Source organism: Corythoichthys intestinalis, chromosome 12, assembly GCF_030265065.1.
Source record: "Corythoichthys intestinalis isolate RoL2023-P3 chromosome 12, ASM3026506v1, whole genome shotgun sequence".
In the NCBI taxonomy this organism is placed as follows: Eukaryota; Metazoa; Chordata; class Actinopteri; order Syngnathiformes; family Syngnathidae; genus Corythoichthys; species Corythoichthys intestinalis.
The window spans coordinates 35,605,878-35,630,616 of NC_080406.1; the positions used below are offsets into that span (position 1 = coordinate 35,605,878).

At 38.7% G+C, this 24,739-nt stretch overlaps 1 protein-coding gene across 5 annotated transcripts; it reads left to right on the top strand.

The window, feature by feature from the left end:
• The first annotated feature begins 342 nt into the window (after positions 1-342).
• LOC130927069 (muscleblind-like protein 2a) lies at positions 343-24,426 on the top strand. 5 transcript variants are annotated; one of them, XM_057852585.1, is made up of 10 exons: positions 343-595; positions 4,759-5,276; positions 7,658-7,822; positions 10,905-11,102; positions 11,177-11,422; positions 12,376-12,429; positions 12,703-12,859; positions 13,661-13,696; positions 17,359-17,453; positions 22,163-24,426. In XM_057852585.1, exons 2-10 carry the CDS (start codon positions 5,115-5,117, stop codon positions 22,175-22,177), a joined length of 1,128 nt encoding a protein of 375 aa, XP_057708568.1. In that variant the 5' UTR covers positions 343-595; positions 4,759-5,114; the 3' UTR covers positions 22,178-24,426. The 5 variants fall into 5 exon arrangements, with proteins under 5 accessions (XP_057708568.1, XP_057708571.1, XP_057708572.1 ...); XM_057852586.1 differs by lacking the exon at positions 343-595 and adding an exon at positions 1,620-1,802; XM_057852587.1 differs by lacking the exon at positions 343-595 and adding an exon at positions 3,608-3,706.
• Positions 24,427-24,739: the final 313 nt, after the last annotated feature.

The window sequence follows — 24,739 nt, forward strand, 5'->3', positions numbered from 1 at the left end:
ACATTCGTGATGATGGAAATATTAATAATAATAGCAAATATAACAAATCTCACATGGATTTATTGCTGTTCCCTTGGTAACAAGGAAACCCTTTGCCCTTCTAGCCTCCTAGCGTTCGTGTGGACCGAACCACTTTGGATTTACGAAGGGGTGTGTGTACGTATACAGTCTAAAATATTTTTTATTTATTCGATTGATCTAATTAAATATAGTTTGTCTTAAGGTCTAACTTTTTATGTTAAAATTTTTGTTTGATATTAAACGATTTTAAGATAAATATTCACGTTATTCATGTTTAGCTGATTTTCTAAACACCCCTCCCTGACATCTCGTCGCCGACTGTACAGTAAGCTGTCAAGAGCTTGTTGCTCAAAGCTGTGTAATGTCACAAAGTAATGGCCGTTGGAAAATGACGTCCACGTAGCTTTGCAAGACTCTAAGATACCGATTCGGTCAAGGTTTACTGGCTGTCGAACGCTCATTTCGGCCCCGACTGCGTTTTCCTCGGCGTGTCCGAGCTGCGGTGGCGCCGTCGCCCCCCGCCCCTCCTGCGCTCCCACCACCCGACGGGCAGCGGTTCATCCGCGGCGATGAGGTAAGCAACTTCTCGCCCCTGGCTAGCCGGAGTTAGCATCGTGCTAAATGCTAATACGTCGTCATTACGTGCGCGGAGGCGTATGCGAAGTAGCCCAGCTAATCTTCTACGCTACGTCAGAAATAAAAGATTATAATGTCGTGTAGAAATATAACACCTGTGTTAGTGCTTAAGTGCATTAAAAAAGCCCGTGACGTCGTTAAACTACCCTTTGATGCTGTGATATTGACATGACGTCTAGTCTCACTTCCTTTTAACTCATTCACTTCCGTTGAAAGCGATGGACAACGAATCCATTTCAAATGGGATGACTGGCAGAAAATGACCACGTATCAGTGCCATTGACTGCGAACGACGTCCAATCCACTTGGACTGGGAGGTCTGGCAACAAAATGATGACTCCCAGTCCAAGTGGATTGGACGCCTGTTGATGTGTTTTAAGTTTCAGTGTTGTATGTGGTAATATGCTATTTTTACTGTGTGGTCAATGTAAAAACAGTTCGTTTTAAAAGCAGCTCTTGCTCATCTTTTGCCGTCAATGGCAGTCAGTGAGTTAAAATACAAAAAAATTAATATGTAAGCGTGCAGCACAATATGTTGTCTGTTCCTAAGCAGGAGGTTGTTTTCATAGGGGTTAAATTGTGTCCAGATTGATGAGTTGTACATTAACCGCTCTGGCATAACAAATTACTGCTCAGTTCTTCCATCAAAGGAAACGCCTAAAATGGTCATATAAAGAGGAAACAAGCTCTTGGTGCATCTAAAGGAAAGTTAACCTGTGTTATACCATAAAACTGGAAAAATGCTCTTTCCTAAAAGTTTTTAAATGGTCTTTTATATGTTCAGAAAGTGTACATTTTTGCAGTCATAATTGACGGTTTTCAGTTCTTTTACATGCCATCCTCAATTGTGAAGAAAAAGTTATGATTCCAAGTAGCAGCAGTGTTTTGCAGACAGCTTTCACTGTGTGTATCCCTTTCTTGTTTCCAATTGGTCCATTTCAGACTGGGAGGGTCTTCCCGGCAGGAAGGGGGGGAGGCTGGGAATGTTGGACTCAGTCGCTCCAGTTTCCCTGTTGTCGAGGAGAAAATGTTATGCCCACTTATTATTTTTTTTTTTTGATTCACAATGATGATCTTTTGAAATCTGCACCTCGTTGCCTCAGAAGTTGTGGACTGGCGTGCTGAATGTGATTCAGGACAGTTGGGTAGGTAACGTCGGTTGCCCTGGCTCATTTCCTGACTTGTGCTCCAAAGGAATGTTCTCTTGTGTGTGCTGGGATTTCACGATGGCTCGCGACAGTAAGCTCCGGGTCAAGCGACGCGAGCGAAAACTTAAGCCTGCACGTTTTTCCAGTATAACTTCTCAATTTGCAAGATATATGCTAACTGGTCCTATTTTTTCCCCCTCCAGCCTCAACTTCCTGTGTGTCAAACGGCTAAGTGTACCATACAGGAGTGTGTATCCTGTTCTGTGTTTGACTAACTCCATACTTGTGTTTAAACATTGTATTACCTACTTTGTGTGCTTTCTGAATGGAGGTCGGCGTAAACTCAGCATTGAGGAACTGAAGGGTGTTTGGTGTCACAATCAACATGACATATTTGCAACCTCATTGCAGAAGCAAAAAGCCTTCAATTTTGATGCTGTGTATGCCATGTGTTGAAAAACACACACACACAAAAACGATCCTGCTGTTTTTTTAACAGAAAATATTTTGTTGTTGGTTGGAGTTTGAAAAAGATTAATTGAATGAATGATTTCATTCTTTTTAGTAAGGAAAGATGATTTGAGAAAATGCACCAACATTCGATGTGTTTGGACAACGACAAGCAAAGTAAAATTGCAATGTAAAGGTTTTTTTTTTTTTTTTTTTTTTTTCAATTGAAGGTTGTTTTTCAAAAAAGCTTTTTTACTCTCATGAAGTCTCATCCCGAGAGATTTTACTGTTTTCGGACTGATGCCTAAAAACAAAGGATTGTCGTACAAGCCATGCTTCTACTATCATAAGTGGTAGAGACAGTTTCGCTAGCTCAGGTCTTATGACTGTCACATAACATGTTTATCTTGAATCGAGGCATACGTTTTTTAAAGTACCTTCATAAGGAATATTTTAACCAAGGTTATAGTTATTATATAATAAAACAGTGGATTGATTATATTTGTTAAAACCCCCAGAGTAATATATTACAACTTAATTCTGATCAGCCTCAGAATTGAATATGTTTTGTGATTACAGCTGTGAGCTTGACTTAGATTAAATTGAGTGTTGTCTTTTGTAACAAATTGAGTAGCTGTATCTGGGTCATGTTCTGTCGGTGGACATAACTCAAAAAAATGTGTCCATGACCACAGTTGGTACTTCTGCGTGAAATCATATTGATGACTGCATCACAAAGAAAGTTGGCTTATTTCATGTTCATGATACGCTCATTCATTCAGTCAGAACACTAAAAATTAGATTCAGTTAACAGTCAATACTAGAGGTTGACCGATTATCGCCGCCGATATTTGGAAATTTGACCTATATATGTATTGCCCTTTTTTTAAAAAAATCTGACTGGCCGATATGAAAAAATGAATTTAAAACTGGTTTATATATTTGTTATTTCTATGATTCGTTTGTCCATTAGTCTAGACCGCTTTTTAAATTCGTGGTTATATATATGTTCAGATAGCTATTTAACATTTTATTCAGATATTTCTGAGTCTAGGAATTTCTGGCACTTCTGGAGCTATTATTTTTCTATTTTTATGATTCAATAAACACGCTCTAGGCATTTCAATGAAGTTCAGTGTTTGTATTATACAATTTTTTACGCCAATTTTGACACTTTTACTGCAAATGAATCAGAGCTGAAACGAGTACTCGAGCAACTCGAGTAACTCGAGTTTAAAAACTGATCCGAGTAATTTTATTCACCTCGAGTAATCGTTTGTTTTGACAGCTCTAAGCGTCACGTTTTGCTCGGACTACATTTAATGCGGGACAACGCGCTGTCACGTGCGGAGAGGAAGAAGGGGGGGGGGAAAACTTACTGCAGCCGACAGCCGCCACAAACGACGCCGACGTTGCTAAATACTAGCCCGCACGATGCTACGTTGGTACAGGTAGCGTCTCATAGAGATCACATGTATGTTGAACTAGATGCTAAATGACAGACTCGGCCGCGTCTGGGCAGCTTTAGTAAACAGCCGCCATCTTAAAGCAGTAGAGCGCTAAGCGCTAATAAAGAGCGCTAAGCGCTAATAAATAAGATTAACGTTACTGCTCGGAAGTAACGTTAGCCCTGCGGAGGGCTAGGTTTCTATTAATTATGACCACTGTCGATGCTTGGCTAACGTGTCTTACATACAGGCTTTAACATAACATAGCATTGTGGAGTGATGAGGGTGTAAAATAAAAACTTAATCATGCTAACTATCAATTTTAGCTCAGTAGTCATTGCTGGATAAAACACCAAGTAGCACTGGTGCTAATGTGCTCCAATACAGCCTGTATCATACATTTATTTTGAACACTGCAAAAACTCAAAATCCTATCAGGACTTGCAGTTTAGACTAACTTAAAACTTAACTTGAACTTAAAAATGGCTTGACACAAAGAGAAATTCAATTGAAAGACGTAGGAAAAAATCCAAACTTTTAAGTGATGTGTGTTATCAAGCGTAACGGCATTTTTAGGTAAGATATATATATATATTTTTGTAATAAGATCTAAAGTTTTTTGAGTCAAAGCAGTGAATTAGTCTTTTTTTTTTTCTTTTTTTTTTTTTCCTAATTCTAGTTACATCTGAGATGCAATTGTTGGCTGTTTTCAACAATATACATCGAAAATAAAGACATTGATTGACTGAAAATGGTTCAAAATTAGATGAAATGTCTTGTTTTCTCATGTATATTTATAATTGCTCTTCACCTAAAAATATATTTGTTTTATCCGATTACTCGATTAATCGATAGAATTTTCAGTCGATTACTCGATTACTAAAATATTCGATAGCTGCAGCCCTAAAATGAATATCCGCCCCAAAAATCGGTTATCGGCCCCTCTTACTACTAGTAATCTGTATCGGTCTTGAAAAACGATCTGTAGTTGATACTATGTGTGTGGATTTGTTAGATTTGGAGCAATGAACAAGTAATATTTTTATCTTTTTCAGCTTGACTATATAAGTGCCTTGAAGAAGATAACCTGAGACTGAAGTCGGAGGAAAGCTTGTTTTACCAACGGGGCCAGAAACAACATCTGGGGGGCCGCTACTTTGCGCACCATCAAAGAAGAATAATGGTCTAAAACAGCAACGGCTCCCGCATAGTTTCCAAAGAAAAGCCAATGAGCGTTGGTGTATAACCAATGGGTGATCTCCGCGCTAAGCCACCATCCTTCTGATCCCTCTGGCTCCAGCTCATGGAGGACTCGTCAGCTCGTTTTAGGAGAGGACTGTGATTGGCCTTCCGCTTCCCGCACCACGATTGTTTTCTAATAAAAACAGTTTATGATCAAAAACCTTTGGACATGGCATCAGGGAGAGACACAAAATGGCTGACCTTGGAGGTGTGTCGACAGTTTCAGCGTGGAAACTGTTCGCGCAGTGACGAGGAGTGCAAATTTGCTCACCCGCCAAAGAGCTGCCAAGTGGAAAATGGGAGGGTCATCGCCTGCTTCGACTCGCTAAAAGTAAGAAAGATGACTTTGTTCGCTTTCCAGTGCTGTTATTGCAAGAAAGTGGAGGTTTTGGTGGCTTTCAGCTATCAGCTGCTCTGCCCGCTAATGGCATCTGCCTCACCATGTGATTCAGTAACAACCAGCTCATGACTTGCATAAGAGGCAAACATCCTTCATTGGTATCTTTTTCGATGTTAGCTAACAACACTGCAACTCAAAGTTTGTTGTTCCGTGTGGCTCACACATTAGCTGACATTGATGGCGATAGACATCCAATTCATTTGAACTGGGAGAGGCTGGCAGCGAAAGATCACTGCCATCCCTCAGTTCAAATGGATTAGATGTCTATCAATGACTGTATTTTTGGCATTAGGGGCCTAAGGCCCTTCAGTAACAGTAGACCACAGGCATTTATTAGCAGTTATTATGGCATATCCCTTTTGGCATATCCCTTTAGTCCAGGGGTATCCAACTCCAGTCCTCGAGAGTTGTTATCCAGCTTTTTTTCCATGTCTCCCTCCTCCAACACACCTGACTCAAATAATCAGGGTCGTTATCAGGCTTCTGCAGAGCTCACTGTTTAGCTGATCATTTGATTCAGGTGTGTTAAAGGAGGGAGACATAGAAAACAGGCTGGATAGGGGCTTTCGAGGACCGGAGTTGGATACCCCTGCTTTAGGCCAGTGCAGAGAGTTTCTATTCTGTTCTTCTGCCTCAGTTAATTGTCCAACTAGTCGATTATCAAATTAATCAGCAACTATAATGATAATTGATTAATCATTTGAAGACATTTTTTACGTAAAGGTTAGACTTCTCCTTTTGACTCGCTTAACAGAAAATATTCTTTTTTTCCAAGCTCCTGGATAAAAACGGACAGTAAATGCTGTAATGTTGTGTTCTCAATTTCATTTCTATTTGTATTCTATTGTAGTTTTATATCTGTTGTCTTTGTCATTAATTCAAAGCAGTGCTGTTTTTGCCAGACCTTTCAATTTTCGTCTTTGTGTTTTGGACGATAATACTTATTAGTCATATTGTAGTCATCTCAAAATGTGTTTGACTTCATCTAGTTTTAGTCCATGTTGACTCAAAATGTTCAGTACATTATTTTCAATTAATCATACCCACATGGACACCATAAGAGGATGCTCGCTGTTAGTTTTAACCCAATGCTAATGCGAATGCTATGCTAATGCTATGAGTTACATTTAGTCTGTGATGATCACTCAGCACAGACCTTTAAAGGCTAAAGCAATATTGCATGTTCTCTCTGGACAAGATAAGAAAACAAATCTTACCGTGCGTCCAACCCTTGAGACTCGAGAGAACACTGCACTGGTGTGGGGGTTGCGTAGCACATCACATTTGTGACCCAACCATACACTGCCAGATGCAGATGCAGGCTAATTACACTTAAAATGTCACACATTGTGAATGAGCGTTGTGACGGAAACTATTGCGCATTTTCGTCTCGTTCTCGTCTCATCAGACAAAAACTGGCATTATACTCGTTATGTTTTAGTCTCCCAAAACAAGTTTTTAGCTCGTTATCTTCTATCGTCATGAAAACAATTTCGTTGCGGAAACATTTTCTTTATAGTCATCATTGACGAAAACAACACTGATCCAAAGATATTTGAAAACAAAATATATTTTGCTTTGGAAAACAATGATAGTATAGTACATTAAATCAGATTCACAGTTGAACCTTGCTCACTTTGCTCAGCCCATTGTTTTTGGTTTCAATACACATTAACATGTAAGATGTTAATCTCAGAGTAATATAAATGTAAACTAGAGGAGCACTCAGCATACGTGACCTAAGCAGCCAAATTCAAAAGTATTGCCATATTTTTTACTAATGTGACCTTTGACCCTTTTCCTTCTCTGATGCATTTTTGTTACACTTGCTGTAATGACAAAGAAACTTTGAACTTTGTACCAGACATCTATTTGCAAAATGCATTCATTAGAGGATAGATTTTATGAACTACAGATGATACTATTCCTAAAATAATGTCGCCAGGCCTCTTATAGTAAGCAATCTTTACTATATATATATATATATATATATATATTTTTTTTTTTTAATATTCATCTGATAATTTAATATGTCAGACTTTACCTGAATGTGAAGTCAATTTCACTAAGAGTTGATCTGTTTAGCACTCCAAAAACAAATTTGCTCACAGGGTGTGAATTTAGCGAGAACTAGCTTGCCACGTCATTGGAATGGGCACACAGATGACAGCTCCGCTACTGTGGAGGAGTACCGTGATCATCCGTGATGGACAATTCAGAGGATGGAACCTTGCCTGGAAATGTGTTTTCAGAGAGGAAAATGAAATAAAAGCATCCTAATGTACTGTTTTGCTGCTGTCCTCCGAACACAGGGTCGGTGCTCGAGAGAGAACTGCAAGTACCTTCATCCACCCTCACACTTGAAGACCCAGCTGGAAATAAACGGGCGCAATAATCTCATCCAGCAGAAGACAGCAGCCGCGGTGCTCGCCCAGCAGATGCAGATCATGATCCCAACAGCTAGTCTGCAGTCTGTGGTGAGGGTCTGGCATTAACGTGTTCACAGCTAGTAACAGCAAAAGACATCAAATCCATTTAAACTGGGATGGCTGCCGTTGAATAATCATGGTTCAGTATCACTGACTGCAATAGACGTACCAATCCACTAGATCGATGCCAGCCCTTCCCATTCCAAATGGATTGGACGTCTATCGCTATCAATGGCAGCCAATGATTTAATTTATGAAATAACATTAAAGCCATCAGAAAAGTTGGAAAGTTCCATTTTAAAGCAACTCTGGTTCGTCTATCCCCATAGCAGGGGATTAAACTCAGTTTAGTCGGGGCTACAACGTAGTTAAGGTTTCCTCCGGGGGGCTATTATGTATGCCAATTAGGGCTGCTGCGATTAATCAACTACTAATTGATAATAAAATGACTCGACAACTATTTTGATAGTCGATTAATTGTTTGGAGACATTGTTGACCTAAAAGTTGTCCGAATGCTCTATTTTGAGCCTCTTAAAAGCAAGTAGTCTATTAATTTTTGAAAAAACATTATTATTAATAACTTATTTATCTCTATTTACATTTATATAAATCATTTTTATTATTCTTTTTAAAATAAAAACAAAACAGAGATTCTCATTTTATTTTAAATTTTTACAAAAATGTATTTTAATTTTGAAAAAAGGAAAAATAAAAAAAAAAAACGTTTTTTTTTTTAAGTAAATATTTTCTGAGAATCATACGTTTATTTATTTATTTATTTATTTATTTATTTATTTTTTACAAAAAATGAAGTCAATGGACATTAATTACTTTTGCGGGTCACAGAGAATAGTGGATGGATCTTTTGACACATGTGAATTAAAAGGACATACAGCAACTAAAATAAATGACCTTCATGTGAAAGATAGTTGCTCGAAGTATTTAAGTATGCAAATCGCAAATTTTTTAGACCTCCAATAATGGAGAAAATGTTTAAACTCAAAAGAGATACTGCTTATGTGCGCAACTATTTAGTGACGTCAGTTATACTCACGCACATATACATTGATAAACGAAATGGGGGATACTAACAAAATGCTTAAATTGCCAAAATAGTTTTGACATTGATAAAATGGCTAGCAGCACTATAGGTAGTGTTGTTCCATGACCATCTGGCACCGCATTTTGGTATACATCTCTACATGGTTTAATGGCTGTTGGAAACAAAGTCTCACATAATACATATGGTATAATCTCACATAGTACATATGGTATTAGTACGTTATTTTTTAGTACTCACCAAGACTTTTGCCGGCATTTTTTGCTGTGTTGGGGTCCCTTCCGAAACGATGATCAAATTCTGTAAAACACTTAACTAAAAGCGGCCACTCCTTGGATATACTGGCTGTTATTTACATTTACCTCTGCTATTGCACAATGGAAGAAAAGGATATTCTGTGGGTTTTTTTTGTTTTGTTTTGTTTTTTTACTTTGAGTTAATTAAACAATATTCTTAAAGTGCCTGTGACACGAAAAAGCATGTTTATTTCATAATACACGCGGTATTTTATGCTCCTGAATGATATGGACCGCTTGGATGTGTGTGGAGGCGATCGCTATATTTATTTAGTTTTTTGAATCCCGCGCCAGGAAAATGAGTGACTTCCGGCTTCGGTCTTGCATTGAGGAGGAGGGCGCTGTGACGTGTACGGTAGAAGACGTCCTCTTCACTATACAGCGTACTGTTGTGTATGGCGACGAATGATTCAGCTGATTTTGTGGATTAATACGTTTTTCGCATCACGCCAGCCAAACGGCTGCAGAAAAATCATTCTGTATGAGGGAGAGGCGTATGCGCCTTTTTGGAGTTTCAAAAGGTTCCCATTCACCGTGGATATTTACTGTGGGACCATTGGACTTACGAGGAAGTGAGTAAACATCTTGTTTTGTATTATGTCAAATACGAATACAGCGATTACAAAGTAAACACTACAAACTTCCTTTAAATGAAGGACTACTTACGTTTGATCATTGATAGGCATGTAAAAAGCTGTCCTAATGGTCATTAGCAGCAGCCCGTTAGCTGCACAACAACTCCAGCCACCCTCCTCCGGGGAACGAACTGTAAATTGCTCTCCGCTGGGCGGTTTGCCGATCCGCGACGACAATAGACAACCGGGTCGTCATGTCAAATAAACCAGGATAGTTATGTGTGATTTTCCGCTTTGAAGACTTTGAAACATCACTCGGTTGGGGTTAGCATGTCGGCTAGCTGTCATGCCTTCTGGTTTGTTTACATTCTCCGAAGCCGGGGAAGGGAAATGACATATGTCCGATTTAGGTGTCATAAAATATAGTTCGGGAGGTGCGACAGTAAAGGTGAAGTCGACAGTTTTGACCATTATGGAGTAATTTTGCCATGTCGTCCTGAATAAATGCATTTTTATTATTTCATATTCCATTCAGCACAAGACTGTTATTTGTCATGACCATGCCATTTATTTAGCAATTGGGGAAAATACTTGGATAAAAAGAATATCCTGTAAAAATTTTGAAGTAAAGAGACAGAAACAATGACATTTTGCCGCTCTCTTCATCGTGTTTTCCTCATTGTGAATAGTTCCCCCTCGACGGGCTGACTGGTCTTTCTCAAGCCATTTATATAGCTATTGGGGAAAAATACTTGGATAAAAAGAATATCCTGTAAAAATATTGAAGTAAAGAGACAGAAACAATGACATTTGGCGGCTTTCTTCGTCGCGTTTTCCTCGTTCTGAATAATTCCCCCTCAATGGGCTGAATAGTAAAATCGATGAGACCAGTCTACCGCTGACGTCATCCACCTGTTGGGGACGCTAAAGCCCTATAATGGTAGGTGTGGCTAACTGGCAGATTAAAAGGCTAATTTCTCGTCATCTGTGCTTTGCTAAATTGTTGTATATAGTCGAATCGTCTCAAAATATGATTCTAATTCACATAATAATGCCATTTAAGACTTTTTTTCTCGTGTCGTATGCTCTTTAACGTTTGAACGCCCTGGAAGTGTTGTCTGTCCCTTTAAGGAAGAACCATTCCAACCTATGTCAGGTCTGTCTGATCATCTATCAACTGTCATTTCCTACCACACAGGGTCTCGGCACCAACTCTGGTCTTGGCTACGGTTCCTACTTGACACCCCTAAGCCACGGGATGGGCCTCCTTCCTACAGACATCCTGCCTACCAGCCAGGTTCTAGTTTCAGGCAGCCCGCCCATCACCGTCCAGAGCTCGTCGTCGTCGTCTTCTTCTTCGCCCTCGCAGAAGCTCCAGCGCACTGACAAGCTAGAGGTAGAATTGACCCTTTTACCAAATGACCCGGTTCTTACTTCACCCCGTTTCTTGGTATGTCGCCGCAATTTCAGGTGTGTCGGGAGTTCCAGCGAGGGACCTGCACTCGGGGCGAGACCGACTGCCGCTTCGCCCACCCCAGTGACAGCCCCATGATCGACACAGTGGACAACACAGTCACCGTTTGCATGGACTACATCAAGAGTCGCTGCAGCCGCGACAAGTGCAAGTATTTTCACCCTCCTGCGCACTTGCAGGCCAAAATTAAGTCCGGTCAGCATCAGACAGCCATGGCGGCCCAGGCTTCAGTTGCAGCCGTGGTATGACACCCATTTCCTTCCTATACTTGTTTGATGATAGTAAATAGCAATGATGATCTAGAATGAAAGCAGAATTTAACTAAAATGTGCTCTTTATCTGTGCTATACATGTTCTCCATCTACCATCTGTGTTGTTTAAAATGTAAACCATTGTGTTTGTTTCTCCCTTTCACTTGTTATACTTTACTGCATGGCTTTAATATTTACAGTAGAGGTCAGTTTAGCTTCCTATCATATTGTGTATCAAGCAAATATAAGACATCTGCAGTTCCATCTAAACGTGGCTCTTATATTGGTTGTTAAATAACAAATGCTATATACGTTAAGTCAATGTTGCTTCATTTTGTTTTTTACATTTCTGTTTTTTTGTGTAACCTTTTAGTTTCAATGACATGGCCTGTGCATTGTAAGGGTGGATCATGTGTCAATGCCATTGATATCGATAGACGTCCAGTCCATTTTGACTGGGGGGGTTGGCAGCGATTGGACAATCATGCTTCTATATCACAATCGCTGGACAATCGCTGCCAGCCCCCCCCCCCCCCCCCCAATCAAAATTGATTGGACATCTATTGCAGTCAAAGAGTTGTGCCCATCCTTAATGCATTGCCCTCATAAACACATGCTGGTTGTGTTTAATCCATGTTGCCAAACTCTTTAACAGCTCCTCCTATTAGTTTAACCAAAACTGCAAGTGTTTAGAAAGATGAATTTGTGAAGCTACAGAATGGCACCCACTGAGCGTGAGGTGTTTATCTTTAGCCAGTGAATGGTTACTGTGCATGCATACTGTGTTTTATGTGGTATACTACATTCAGCTTATTTTTGTTTTCCCCCCTTCTCATCTATGCACAACGCTGTCCCCCATGATGCACCTCTGCTTGCTGTATGTTAATACGCTTGACCCCCCATTGGCCCACTGCCATCATGTGCTCGCTGTCTGCACTTAAAAGACTCAGTCGACTGCCAAAGCAATGAAGCGACCCCTCGAGGCAACTGTAGACCTGGTATTTTCACCTTTTGCTTTGCATGTAGCCAAATAATGATACTGTGATAACGTGTCGTTCTGTCACTGTGAGCTTTCTGTAGTTTCATTTGTGTCATTCTCAGTAGAGCTAACGTGATACATTATTTCCATTCGTGTTTGTATCCTGAAACCATGAGTGCATGCTGTGAAATTAACAGTTAAATTTTATGGTATAGTCATGTGTCATTTTTGGAATTGAACGCTAACTACTTTGGAATAGTCACTGAAACTGGTTGTGCTGTTTGCTTTTAAGGGCTTCCCCCACAGCATCCTGCAACCGCTACCAAAGAGAGCAGCTCTGGAGAAGAACAACTGGGCCAGCTCGCTGCTCAGCCCTAGTTTGTTGCACTATCAGCAGGCTCTTGCCAATACGCAGCTGCAGCAGCCCGCGGCCGCATTCTACCCCGCAGGTACTTATTGACTTATTCGAAATGTCGCTATGGTTACCATATTACTCCACCTGCCCTTATACAAATGTGTGAACAGACGATTACTCTGACTGAGAATAGCTGATGAAATTTTGCATTATTGTTTTAATTAATTATAGTTCATATGAACTATCTGTTGTCGTTCCGACTTCTCCGCTGCAGCTAGATAGAAAACTCCAACACCCCAGCAGAAAGAATCCTGTTTAATAACGCGAAAAAACATTTCATTATTCCAATGTGCAGTAGTGGATAAAAATGTCAATGAAAAAACAATACTTCCCAGAAGTAGACGAAAAGCCCAAAATTCCAAATCTGAAATTCTACAGTGTAAGTAACCACAAAATGGAACATATTGTCAGATTTATAGATCCATTACTGCATCAGTCTAAACCAAATGGTCTCCCTTTTGTCATTTTACCGAGCATGGAAAAAGCTTTCTCCACGCTGTGACCTTTCAATTATGTAACCTCATTTTGAGCAGCAGCATTATGCCACAGAGGTCCAAGCAAATGACTTTGCTCTTCGCTAATGAACATAATCAGCCACGACTCCTCTTCAACCACTGCGACATTGCAGTCATGTAACAGACGCTGACATTCAGCAAGTGGGACCTAGCCAGACAAGGCTGCTACCTAGCAACGTTGCTGTTGACATGACAACCACTTATTTGGCCATGCTACTGTATTTTCTGCTGTTTTCTTTTCATATGTAATTTTGAGCTTGTAGAGTTGAATTGAAGAAAGCTTTGTTAACATTTCATCTGCTTCCATTGTGCCCACACAGGGTCTGTTCTGTGCATGACTCCTGCGAACAGTGTCGGTAAGTCCCTCGCCTTGTTCATTTTAAAGCCAGGTGAAACTCCCTACAATGCTAGAACAAAGAAAATCTATTTCAATGCAGATGACACACACAACATTTGATTTCAATGTTGTCTTTTCACTCTTGTCTACTTGTTTGATGGCATTAATATTCTGTTAGATATTACCTCAGCTTTTGGAACTACCACGACAACAAAGTGGTAGGGAAAAAGACCAAAGTCATGAAAAGCTTGATTGAAATAAACATTGATTCACCAAGCCAGTACATATGGTACACCATCATATTGTAATGTAGTATTCTGAAGCTGTGAGGAAACTTTATATCAGTGACGTGCGGTAAGGTTCATGGTTGGTGAGGCACTGACTCCTTTAGTGTCAGATTTCCAAATATATAAACCAAAAAGGGTAGCTTATTCAATTGGCTACTGGTTATTTCATATCTTATCAGCATTCTTCACAAAACACGCACACACGGTACATATTATCGATACGTAAAAGTAAGAAAATAACATGCATTTGCTCTACACCCTCAATGTGTTGGCCGTCGCAATTCTATAATTCATGCAACATAAATGAGAGTAAAGAGTGGTGTACAAAACCACAGAATTAAATTCTGACCTTTAGTGAAATATTCAGTTGTTTTTAAAACTTTTAATTCTGATACTTTAATCAATTTATTACAGATTGCTAAACAAAAAGTGTGAAAAGAAAAACAAAGGTTAATTTATTTAAGTCCAAAATTTAGTTTTTAAATATTCTATTGTATTTTTCTTAGTCTAAGCTTTTTATTTTTTTATTTTATTTTTTAAGATTGAAACGAAAACTGTTTGTGGTCTTGCACCTGTCCTTCACCACAAAAACCGCCGTTACTTTGGAAGGGCATAGGTTTGGTCTCAACATTCGTAGGGACGATATAACAGCATAACCTGCATGTAGGTACACTTTTTGCAGGGGACGGGACATTAATAAGACCAAACAGATTGGATGAAGGGGGCAAAGGGCCACATTTCTCATGTATATGAACCTAATTAATTAATAGGCAAAAATGATCAATGCAAAATAAATCCTTATCTACTGATAATAACTTTTACGTGCATTGGTTCAGATGATACACTGTTCGATTCAAACCTTTGTTTTCAAAAAATACTAAAGAAACATTTTGAAAACTTCCTGAATAAATGTCTGGTTTTTATTAGCAAACATAAACATAATGAAAATAATTCACTTAATAATGCTAGGGTCAATTCTATCCTTACAACATATGGAACTATTGAAAGATCTAAATTCTCCACATAACTGAACATTATATCAAGCAAAAAAGGTAAGGTTGCTTAAAAGTTGGTGGGGACAATTTTAGCATCCTGAAAAGTTGGTAGTGTTATGTCCCTACCGTCCCTATGCAAACCTACGCCCTTTTTGTAAAAGTCCTCCTTATTTTTCTTTACTTTAAAAAATCTCTCCGCCTCAATGGAGAGGATTGCTTCAATTAGATCGTTCTGTGTTCTATTTGACAAGCCAGAAAACACAGTGGATGTGTCCAAATGTCTAGCTAACCTTTCATCTTTCTCAGCAAAACCATGTAATCGTTCTACATATATGCCACGTTTAGAAGAGCTTACACGCTCATCGTTACCACGAAACTCCTGTTTAGCTAGGATGCAGGTTACATTAATGAGGTCTTTCAAACTCTTTCGGTTTTCCTTTACCTTGGCGTTGTGGGTGCTACCATTGAGCTTCTGCTGTTCGTCAAAGCCAAATCGATCCTTGAGCTTCCAAAAGTTTTTAAAGCAATCAGGCTTTAAATGTGAGTGGTCGAGCTCTCATGTTTGCTAAGGCTTCGTGGTAGTTTTTTAATGTCACAATATCTCGTGTTTGTCCAGACATTGGCACAAGTTGAGAAGAAAAGGCAGGGAAAGCAGCAAAGGCGATTTTTCGAAGGACAGCCACATAGCCAGTCTTTTCGGGTGTACCAGTCCGTTTGAAAAGCGCGAGTTATCTTCTGTCCCATAGTTTGAAGCAAACCTTTTAGCTCCGGTGTTGTTAATCGCGTCCACTTTTGACGGAAAGTCCAGTTTCACGTACGCCCCCTTTCAGTGCGGCAGAGTACTATCTGCCGCAACCTGTGCCTTTTCACTGCGGTTTTATTTCCCATCAGCAAAACTAAATATGTCGCTAACAAAAATTAAACTTTAAGGGTTAAAGACATTAGCCAGACTGTGGAAAATCAGGTCAAATAAACGTATCTGGAAACATTATAATGGCGACATGCAGATGTACGGCAACCAGCACGCTCCAATTCCATGTATCAACCCAGTTTGTTATAGATTGCGCAATCAGAGGTGAGGCTTTACTCGTTGCTGCCGCACCTCTCGTTTCATTTCGTTATTTGAACAGGAAATGGGCAAATTCAACGATTTTGACTATAAAAATGTTTGAAATGAGTCATACATTAAGAGCAATGGACAAATATTAATATAAATTTGATGCTATAATTATTTTTTTTGTCATGATGACAGGTGAGGCTCTGCCTCACCTGCCTCCCCTGACCGCACGTCACTGCTTTATATATATTATAATTTATTTTACTCATTGGCTGCCATGGTTACAGTATAAAAATCCAATTCATTTGAACAGGGAAAGGCTGCCAACAAATGATCGGTGCCAGCGTCTCCCAGTTCAAATTACACATATTGCCGTTAATGGCACCGAATGAGTTAAATTGACTGTCAGAGAAGTAGTACATGTTATCTAATTGACCAATTATTGTGGTAGTTTTGCAGTGAATAGGAACTTTTAGGAAAAGTTATGTGTAGCTACAAAAAGACAAAAATATGTTTTGATTAGTATTTTGGAATTTCAGTTTTAATTCTTTAAGTTTCAGTAATACAGTTGCATCTCAGTAAAACAGAGTATTGCAGAAAATGTAACATATTTCTGTAGTTCATTTAAATAAATAAATTGGAATTTTGATAGTTTTGCACCATTAATTCTTAAAATTAATAAGCCTGAAACGTTTTCTAAATATAAATTTAGTTAACAAAAAGGAAAGTATTAGTTTTCATTTTAAACATACAATTCAAAAATGAATAATACTAATGAGATAAAAAAAAAAATATATATATATATATATATATATATTTAATGGATCCAAATTACTTTTTTCCCCTTATTTATCCAGCTTTTGACACAATTAAGAATAGATTCTCATGTGTTTTTTCCACTTTTTAAATTGAAATTCTGAAATAATGATCATCTCTAACTGTAATACATTAATGAGACATCTATTCTGTACTAAATATGAATTGGCTAGTAATTTTGCTGGTGTATCTATCATGGCTGACAAGTGTATCAAGGACATTTTCCCAAATTATTAAAAATAACAAAAACAAAGCTTTGGTAATATTTGGTTGTGTTGCTTCTTGGATGTCCAATAAATGTCCTAATTGTTCCTCGGATTAGTCCTCCCTCCCATTTATATCGGCCCCGCCGCCTTGCTCCTCTGTGTAATCTCATGCCAGCTGCAGCTCTAACACAGTGACGCCTCGCCGCTAACGTCATTTCGTATTTGCCTGGCAAAAATGAGAGAGACACACGTCGCTATGGTTACCATAATGCTCCACCTGCCTTTTCATTGCTTCCATGGTTTCCCCCTTCCTGAGCCAGTCCCCATGATGTACAGTGCTACGCCTGCTAGTGTCTCTGCAGCAACTTCTCCCGCCACAAGTGTCCCCTACGCAGCAACAGCACCAGCCAATCAGGTTTGCTTCTTTTTTTTTTTCCTTTGGAAGCTTTTAGTCAAGACAACCTTGGGCTCTTTTAAATTGGAGGAGTCGCTTTGTGTCCCCGCTTGCATCAGCTGTCATTGAGCTTTTGTGTTGCCTGTGGATCAGCTACTTCTCCGAGAGCAGGCAACACTTTGTAGAGACATCTGCAAACACTTGTGTGTCAATTTTCACACTCCTTTTATCTTTTCTTAACTTCTCTCACATTACACAGATTGCAGTTTTTCCATATGTGCTCTCAGGTTTAAAGGCCGCAAAGAGAATGAATATAATATGAATATTAACTGCTAAAATGTACACAATCTGGAAAACAAACCACAGTGTTGCAGGAAGTATAAAAAAATACACTTGGAAAGTGAGTTATCCCACTTTGATCATGTGATAGGAAACTGTGGTCACACTTTTAAACTTGTGCTGGGCGATATGACAGTAATGTGATCTAGAGGAGTTCCCAAAAAATCGATTATCACATGCTTTGCGATTTGACACCTGACGATTCGATTACGATTCATATTGGTTCAAAAACGATGATTTTCCCTCATAACTTTATGGCAGCTACTCGTAGCAAAACGAAATTCAAGACACATCTGCCGCCCGTGCACCGTTAACGGGCGCACGCACGTTATGATGGATGCTGCCTGTTACTGAGATATTTACTCCTTTTTAAAAGACTGGAAAATAAATTTGTGTATGAGACAGGAAGGGACAGAAGCGCGACCCAGTGGTCGCGCTTTTGTTCGCAAGTTATTTTTTAGAGCAAGAGGGGAAGAGAGATACTTCGTTGCTCCTTGTTTTGTAGATGTCCAGCAGTAGTTTTAAAGCATTTCAATTACAAAATGTCCTGAATGTGTTGCTAAGACCAGTGTGCATCTATAAGAGGTGAATACACGAACCCTCTTGTACTGTTTAGCCTTTATTGTTGTTGTTTTTCAGATGTTAATAGTTAGCACCGAGCACTAAGCTAATTAGCTAATTCGCTAACGTGCATTTCATATGCAGAACGTGTAAAACCATGATTAAGTACAGCGGGAACACTACAAACATGCGAAATAGTACAGAAATCTGTGAAAACAAAGTATATTGGTTAAAAGAAGTCTTATTTCTAAAGACACTTTGTTTCCAAAAAATGTGGAATTCATTCCAACTGTTTAAATTTTATTGTATTGAGAGAAATAAGCACTCCCTTTTAAAATGGTTAATGTTTTTGCACTTTCTTGAAAAGAAATAAAAAATTAAAAAGCAGGTTAAGGGCAGCTCTTTGTTGTATTGGGATGTTTCCATCGTTCCTGTTGAATCATTAGGATATTTTAGATAAGTAATGGACATAAATTTGTTCGGCTACTGTATTAACTAGCAATGTACGATTCATCGATAATCACGATAATCGTGATAATCGCAATAACGGCGATCATCGTCAATACCGTGATCATCGTTCAATAATCGAAGCACCCTGAATCGTAATCGAATCGAATCGTGGGGTGCCTAAGATGGCACACCCCTAATGTGATAGTAGTAGTAGTAGTAGACAATAATATGATAGTAAATCACATATCATCCATTTTTTTTCTTATTATATATTATGAATGTTGACTTAACACTTCTCTGGAGTGGTAACACTTCCACAATCAGTGATCCAGAAGGTCCCCTAAACCAGATAACTCAAGACAACACAAATACTGTATATGGTGTAAAAATAGTTTAAATCCGAGTTAATGTATACACATAGCTCCTACCACTACATTGGGAAATAATTAGCCACTAACAAAGATGATAAATACTAGGGATGTCCAGGTCATATATTTCTGAATGTGAGTCGAATATAAGTATCCTGATTAGGAGGATCTGCCAATACCAAATCCTGATCCCACTACCTCGGAAATGTGTTAAGGACGGACGAAAAGCACATTCAAATTTCTTTTCCAACCCAACCTTATAGCCATATAAAAGGGGTTTTCTTACAGCAGTGGTTTCAATGAAGTGACAAAAAAGAAATCACAAATCCCACACATCAGTTTTGCAGCGCTAAATAAAGTTGCAACCAAACTACATTTAAATACTATGTTTTATATACAGTACAGGACAAAAGTTTGGACACAGCTTCTCATTCGTGCGTTTTCTGTATTTTCATGACTATTTACATTGTAAATTCTCTCTGAAGGTAATACAACTATGAACATGTGTGGAATTATGTACTTAGCAATAAAAAGGAAATAACTAAAAACATGTACAGTGGTATGAAAAAGTATCTGAACCTTTTGAAATTTCTCACATTTCTGCATAAAATCAACATCAAATGTGATCTGATCTTTGTCAAAATCACACAGGTGTAAAAACAGTGTCTGCTTTAACTAAAACCATCCAATCATTTATAGGTTTTCATATTTTAATGAGGATAGTATGCAAACAATGACAGAAGGGGGGGGAAATAAGTAAGTGAACCATCACATTTAATATTTTGTGCGCCCAACACCCCCCCGCATCTTTGGCAGCAGTAACTTCAACCAGACGCTTGCTGCAGATCATTCTGGCACATCAATCAGGACTAATCTTGGCCCATTCTTCTCTACAAAACTGCCGTAGTTCCATCAGATTCCTTGAATGTCTGGCATGAACCGCTGTCTTTAGGTCATGCCACAGTATCTCAATGGGGTTCAAGTCTGGACTTTGACTTGGCCACTCCAGAACGTGTATTTTTTTCTTCTGAAACCATTCTGTAGTTGATTCACTTCTGTGTTTTGGATCATTGTCTTGTTGCAACATCCATCTTCTTTTTAGCTTCAACTGTCTGACAGCCAGCCTCAGGTTTTCCTGCAAAACATCCTGATGAACTTTCGAATTCATTCTTGAATTAATTCGTGAATGATTGCAAGTTGTCCAGGCCCTGAGGAAGTGAAACAGCCCGAAATCATAATGCTCCCTCCACCATGCTTCCCGGTGGGGATGAGGTGTTGATGTTGGTGAGCTGTTCCATTTTTCCTTCACACATGACGTTGTGTAATACTCCCAAACAATTCAACTTTGGTGTCATCAGTCCACAAAATATTCTGCCAAAACTTCTGTGGAGTGTCCCAGTGCCTTTTTACGAACATTAAACATGCAACAATGTTTTTTTTTTTTTTAAACAACAGTTGCTTCCTCCATGGAGTCCTCCTATAAACACCAATCTTTGCCATAGTTTTACATATAGTTGATGTGAGCACAGAGATATTGGACTGTGCCAGTGATTTCTGTCAGTCTTTAGCAGACACTCTTGGGTTCGCTTTTCCCACTTTGAGTAATATGCGCTGAACTCTTGGCGACATCTTTGGTGGACGGCCACTCCTTGGGAGAGAAGCAGCAGTGCCAAACTCTCTCCATTTGTAGACAACTTCTCTGACTGTCGACTGATGAACATCCAGACTTTTAGAGATTTTGCATCCTTTCCCAGCTTCATATAATTCAACAATCCTTGATCGCAGGTCTTCAGACTTCTTTTTTGACCGAGACATGATGCACATCCGACAATGCTTCTCATCAAGACAATTCTTACCAGGTGTGTGTTTTATAGTGGGCAGAGCAGCTTTAAACCACTCATCAGTGATTGGGCACACATCTGACTTAAATTGTTTGGTAAAAATGGGTTTCAATTGCTCTTAAAGTCTCCTAAGGCAGAGGGTTCACTTACTTATTTTTCCCCCTTATGTCATTGTTTGCATGCTATCCTCATTAAAATATGAAAAACTATAAATGTTTGGGTGGTTTTAGTTAAAGCGGACACTGTTTATACATCTGTGTGATTTTGACAAAGGTCAGATAACATTTGATTGTGATTTTATGCAGAAATGTGAGAAATTCCAGAAGGTTCAGACTTTTTCATACCACTGAATAATATTCTAGTATCTTTAAAGTAGCCAACCTTTGCACTGATTACTTTTTTCACACTCTTGCCATTCTCTTGATGAGTTTCAATAGGAAGTTACTTAAAATGGTTTTTGACTTCACAGGTATGCCTTTTCAGGGTTGATTAGTGGAATTTATTGCTTTATCAATGGGGTTGGGACCTTAATTCGTGTTGCATTGAATAAGGTGTGTCCAAACTTTTGGCCTGTACTGTACATAAACTTTGGTTAGTCATCCAATGTGATGAAATGAGCTTATTTTGGTTGTTATTTTGTTCAACATCAAATCCATTTTAACTGGGAAGGGTGGCATTGCGTGATCATGTCGTCATGTTTCACTGCCAATTGCTGCTGACCCTCCCAGTCAAATTGAATTAGACATTAATCGCTGCCAATGGCCTAATGCCAATTAGTTAATATAAAAAAAAAAAAAAAAAAGTTATTTTGTACCCGGGCCCCGATTTCCGATCACGTGATCGGATCAGGGACATTCCCAATGAATACCTACTTAACAGTAATTTTTACAAAAGGCCACCGCATGGCAACTCCCATTTTAACTCGTGTGGTAATTTATCCATTCAAAACTATAGTGTCATTACATTTAACCCAACACAAAGACAACCCAAGCCGTTGTATTATTATTAAATACCGGTAATTGTATCATGCTAGCTTAATATGGTCTTCATCACCTGTTTTGAATCCAGTTAACAACATGGCATGATTTAAAATTCCATATTGCCCATCACCACTTTACCTCACAAATCAAATCTTTGTCATGTTTGTACCCTCTCTCTCTCTCCAAAACAGATCATTCTCAAGTAACCCCCAGAAACAAAACTCAGTGCCACAATGATCCAGATCAGCCCATGTGTACATACAATGTCCTTGCCGCATGCTGATCCAGCATCACCGGTGGATGACATCACCATATACAGTACGGTATCCCATTAAGGATTGTACGTGTCACACACCAAAACCCTATGCATGGACGTACCGTACTTATTCGCATTATATTTAAAGTAACCTACCACAGAAGTTTCAGAACCATATAAGCAGAAATTTACTGGAAAATACTAACCAATAGAAATGTTAGCTGACATTCTAATGATGTAAATAGTCACATGGAGGTGCCCACGGTAGAGATTGTTGACTTTCTTGAATGCGTCATTTCTTTGTAACAGTAATGATTGTTTGACCTCGTGCCAGATTCAGTTGTTTTATTAGCGAACTAGTGAAAAGCACTTATTTTAAGATGGCCCTCAGTGTACAGTACAGGCTTTTATCCATAGTGAGCAGTGCTCCTCCACCTGGTGTGCCTTTGTATTGCATTGAAAGCGTTTTGCCGGTGTCGACCCAATCAAAAGTTCTCTCTACGGGCACGGATTTAACCTTTATTTCCCCTCTCAAAAAAAAAAAAGAAATTTCACTGATGGGTCAGAATGATAGGCATGTCTATAAACAATAAGGTTTATTCAATGTATATTCAAACGGAAGGGTTCCGTCTTAATTGAATGTTACAAGTGCCTAAAGAGTTGTCATATTTAAGGGGCTTTGAATGACATTGGCCTGTATTTAAAAAGAAATAATAATAATAATATGAGATCTAGAAAGTCGTGAACATGTCATAATTGCTTTGTGAAGACGTTTATGAATATTTATGTACCCTCGAATGATTATCTACTCTTTATTTCATATTTAAGATGACTTTGTAGTCCTCGTTTGTCCTACAACGATGTTTCTTAAGTAGTTGAATGTGCAAATGAGTAGATGAATTTAAAGAAGGATGTAAAATGTAGTTTATTTAGACAAAATGGAGGACATTGTTTTAAATATTATTACTTTTATTCCTCCATATTACAATCTTAAATGTTCACTAGGGATTGGCATTTGCGACATTGCGTTAATGGACCTTTGAGAAAATTCACAATAGTAAGGTAACCAGTCAATTACGTGATTAATCAAACAATTAATATGCTCATCCGTAGTGTCCGGTGTTTATTTTCTTTCTTACACGACTGTGTTTTATTAATTCAGACAATCTATTAAGCTATTCTATGATTTCCTCTCCGTGATGTCATTTTTATTGCAAATTCTTTGACTTAACACTGACATAATTACCGGTATGTAAACGTGAACTGAAAACACGACACAACTTATATTTACTCGGTGAATGTATATTCTTATGAACTGACTTTCATTTAAAAAAAACAAAACAAAAAAACTACAACAACAAAAAGGCAGGAAGTGATCTCATTTGCCTCCGACACGTTGTCGTTTGGAGTTCAGGGTGGCGCGACAGGAGTAAAGACTTTAGAATTGTTGACGTAACAAAGTGCATTGTACGTGCTAAGCGTAATAATCGTCAAAAATTAAGGATGTCTGTCTTGGCTGTGATTGTACTGTCACAAATTTCATTTTAGATTGGTGCATAGTAACACTTTTTCCAGTATGGTGGTGTGTATTTTTAGACATACTGCAGTAAATAATCCACTTTTGATTAAGAATGTCGTGTGCAAGTCATTTCTTTAAGCACTTACATAGCACTCAAGCTAACCGAAGATATGTTTTTTTTTTTTTTTTTTTTTTTAATTTGATTGTTGCCTTATTCTTCATCTAAACCATTTGCATTTAACCTGTTGGTTGCCATTGACGGCGATTTGGGAGGGCTGGCAGCGAATGATCACTGAAAGCCCTCCCATTCAAAATGGATTGGACATCTATTGCCGCCAATGGCAGTGAATGATTTATTTCACTCTGCTTGTCAAAAGAAGACACACAACTCTGGGAATGGATGTCTGATGGAGATTAAAAATGTCACTCAGCACTCAGAAAAAATGCTTTATGAGGATAATGATGATGATGTCGTACTGCTATAAATGGTTACATTAATATTGATTTGATCCATCAGCGGGCCTAACTTTAAACTTGTCCTCATTTTCTTATATAATAGTGGAACCTATTTTACTGTGTCTAATTATTCATTTCATGTGAATAGTGATTTATAAAGTCTATAAAAAAAATCTAATAATGTCAATAAACACTGTCCAAATAAAGGCAATGTTGTCATCTGATGGTTTCTTTTTTGTTTGTTTGTTTGTACAGTGTACATTTTTTTACACATTTTAAACTATTAATACAGGTTGGGTAGCACAGTGAGAGAGTGGTTAGCACATCTGACTCATAGTTCTGAGATTAATGGTTCACTCCTTTGCATGTTCTCCCTGTGCCTGCGTGGGTTTTCTCCGGGTACTCCAGTTTCCTCCGACATCTGAAAAACATGTATGGTAGGCTGATCAAACTCTCCAAATTGTCAGTAAGCTTGAGTGTGTGCCTGAATGGTTGTTTGTCTCATTGGGCCCTGCAGTTGGCTGGCAACCAATTCAG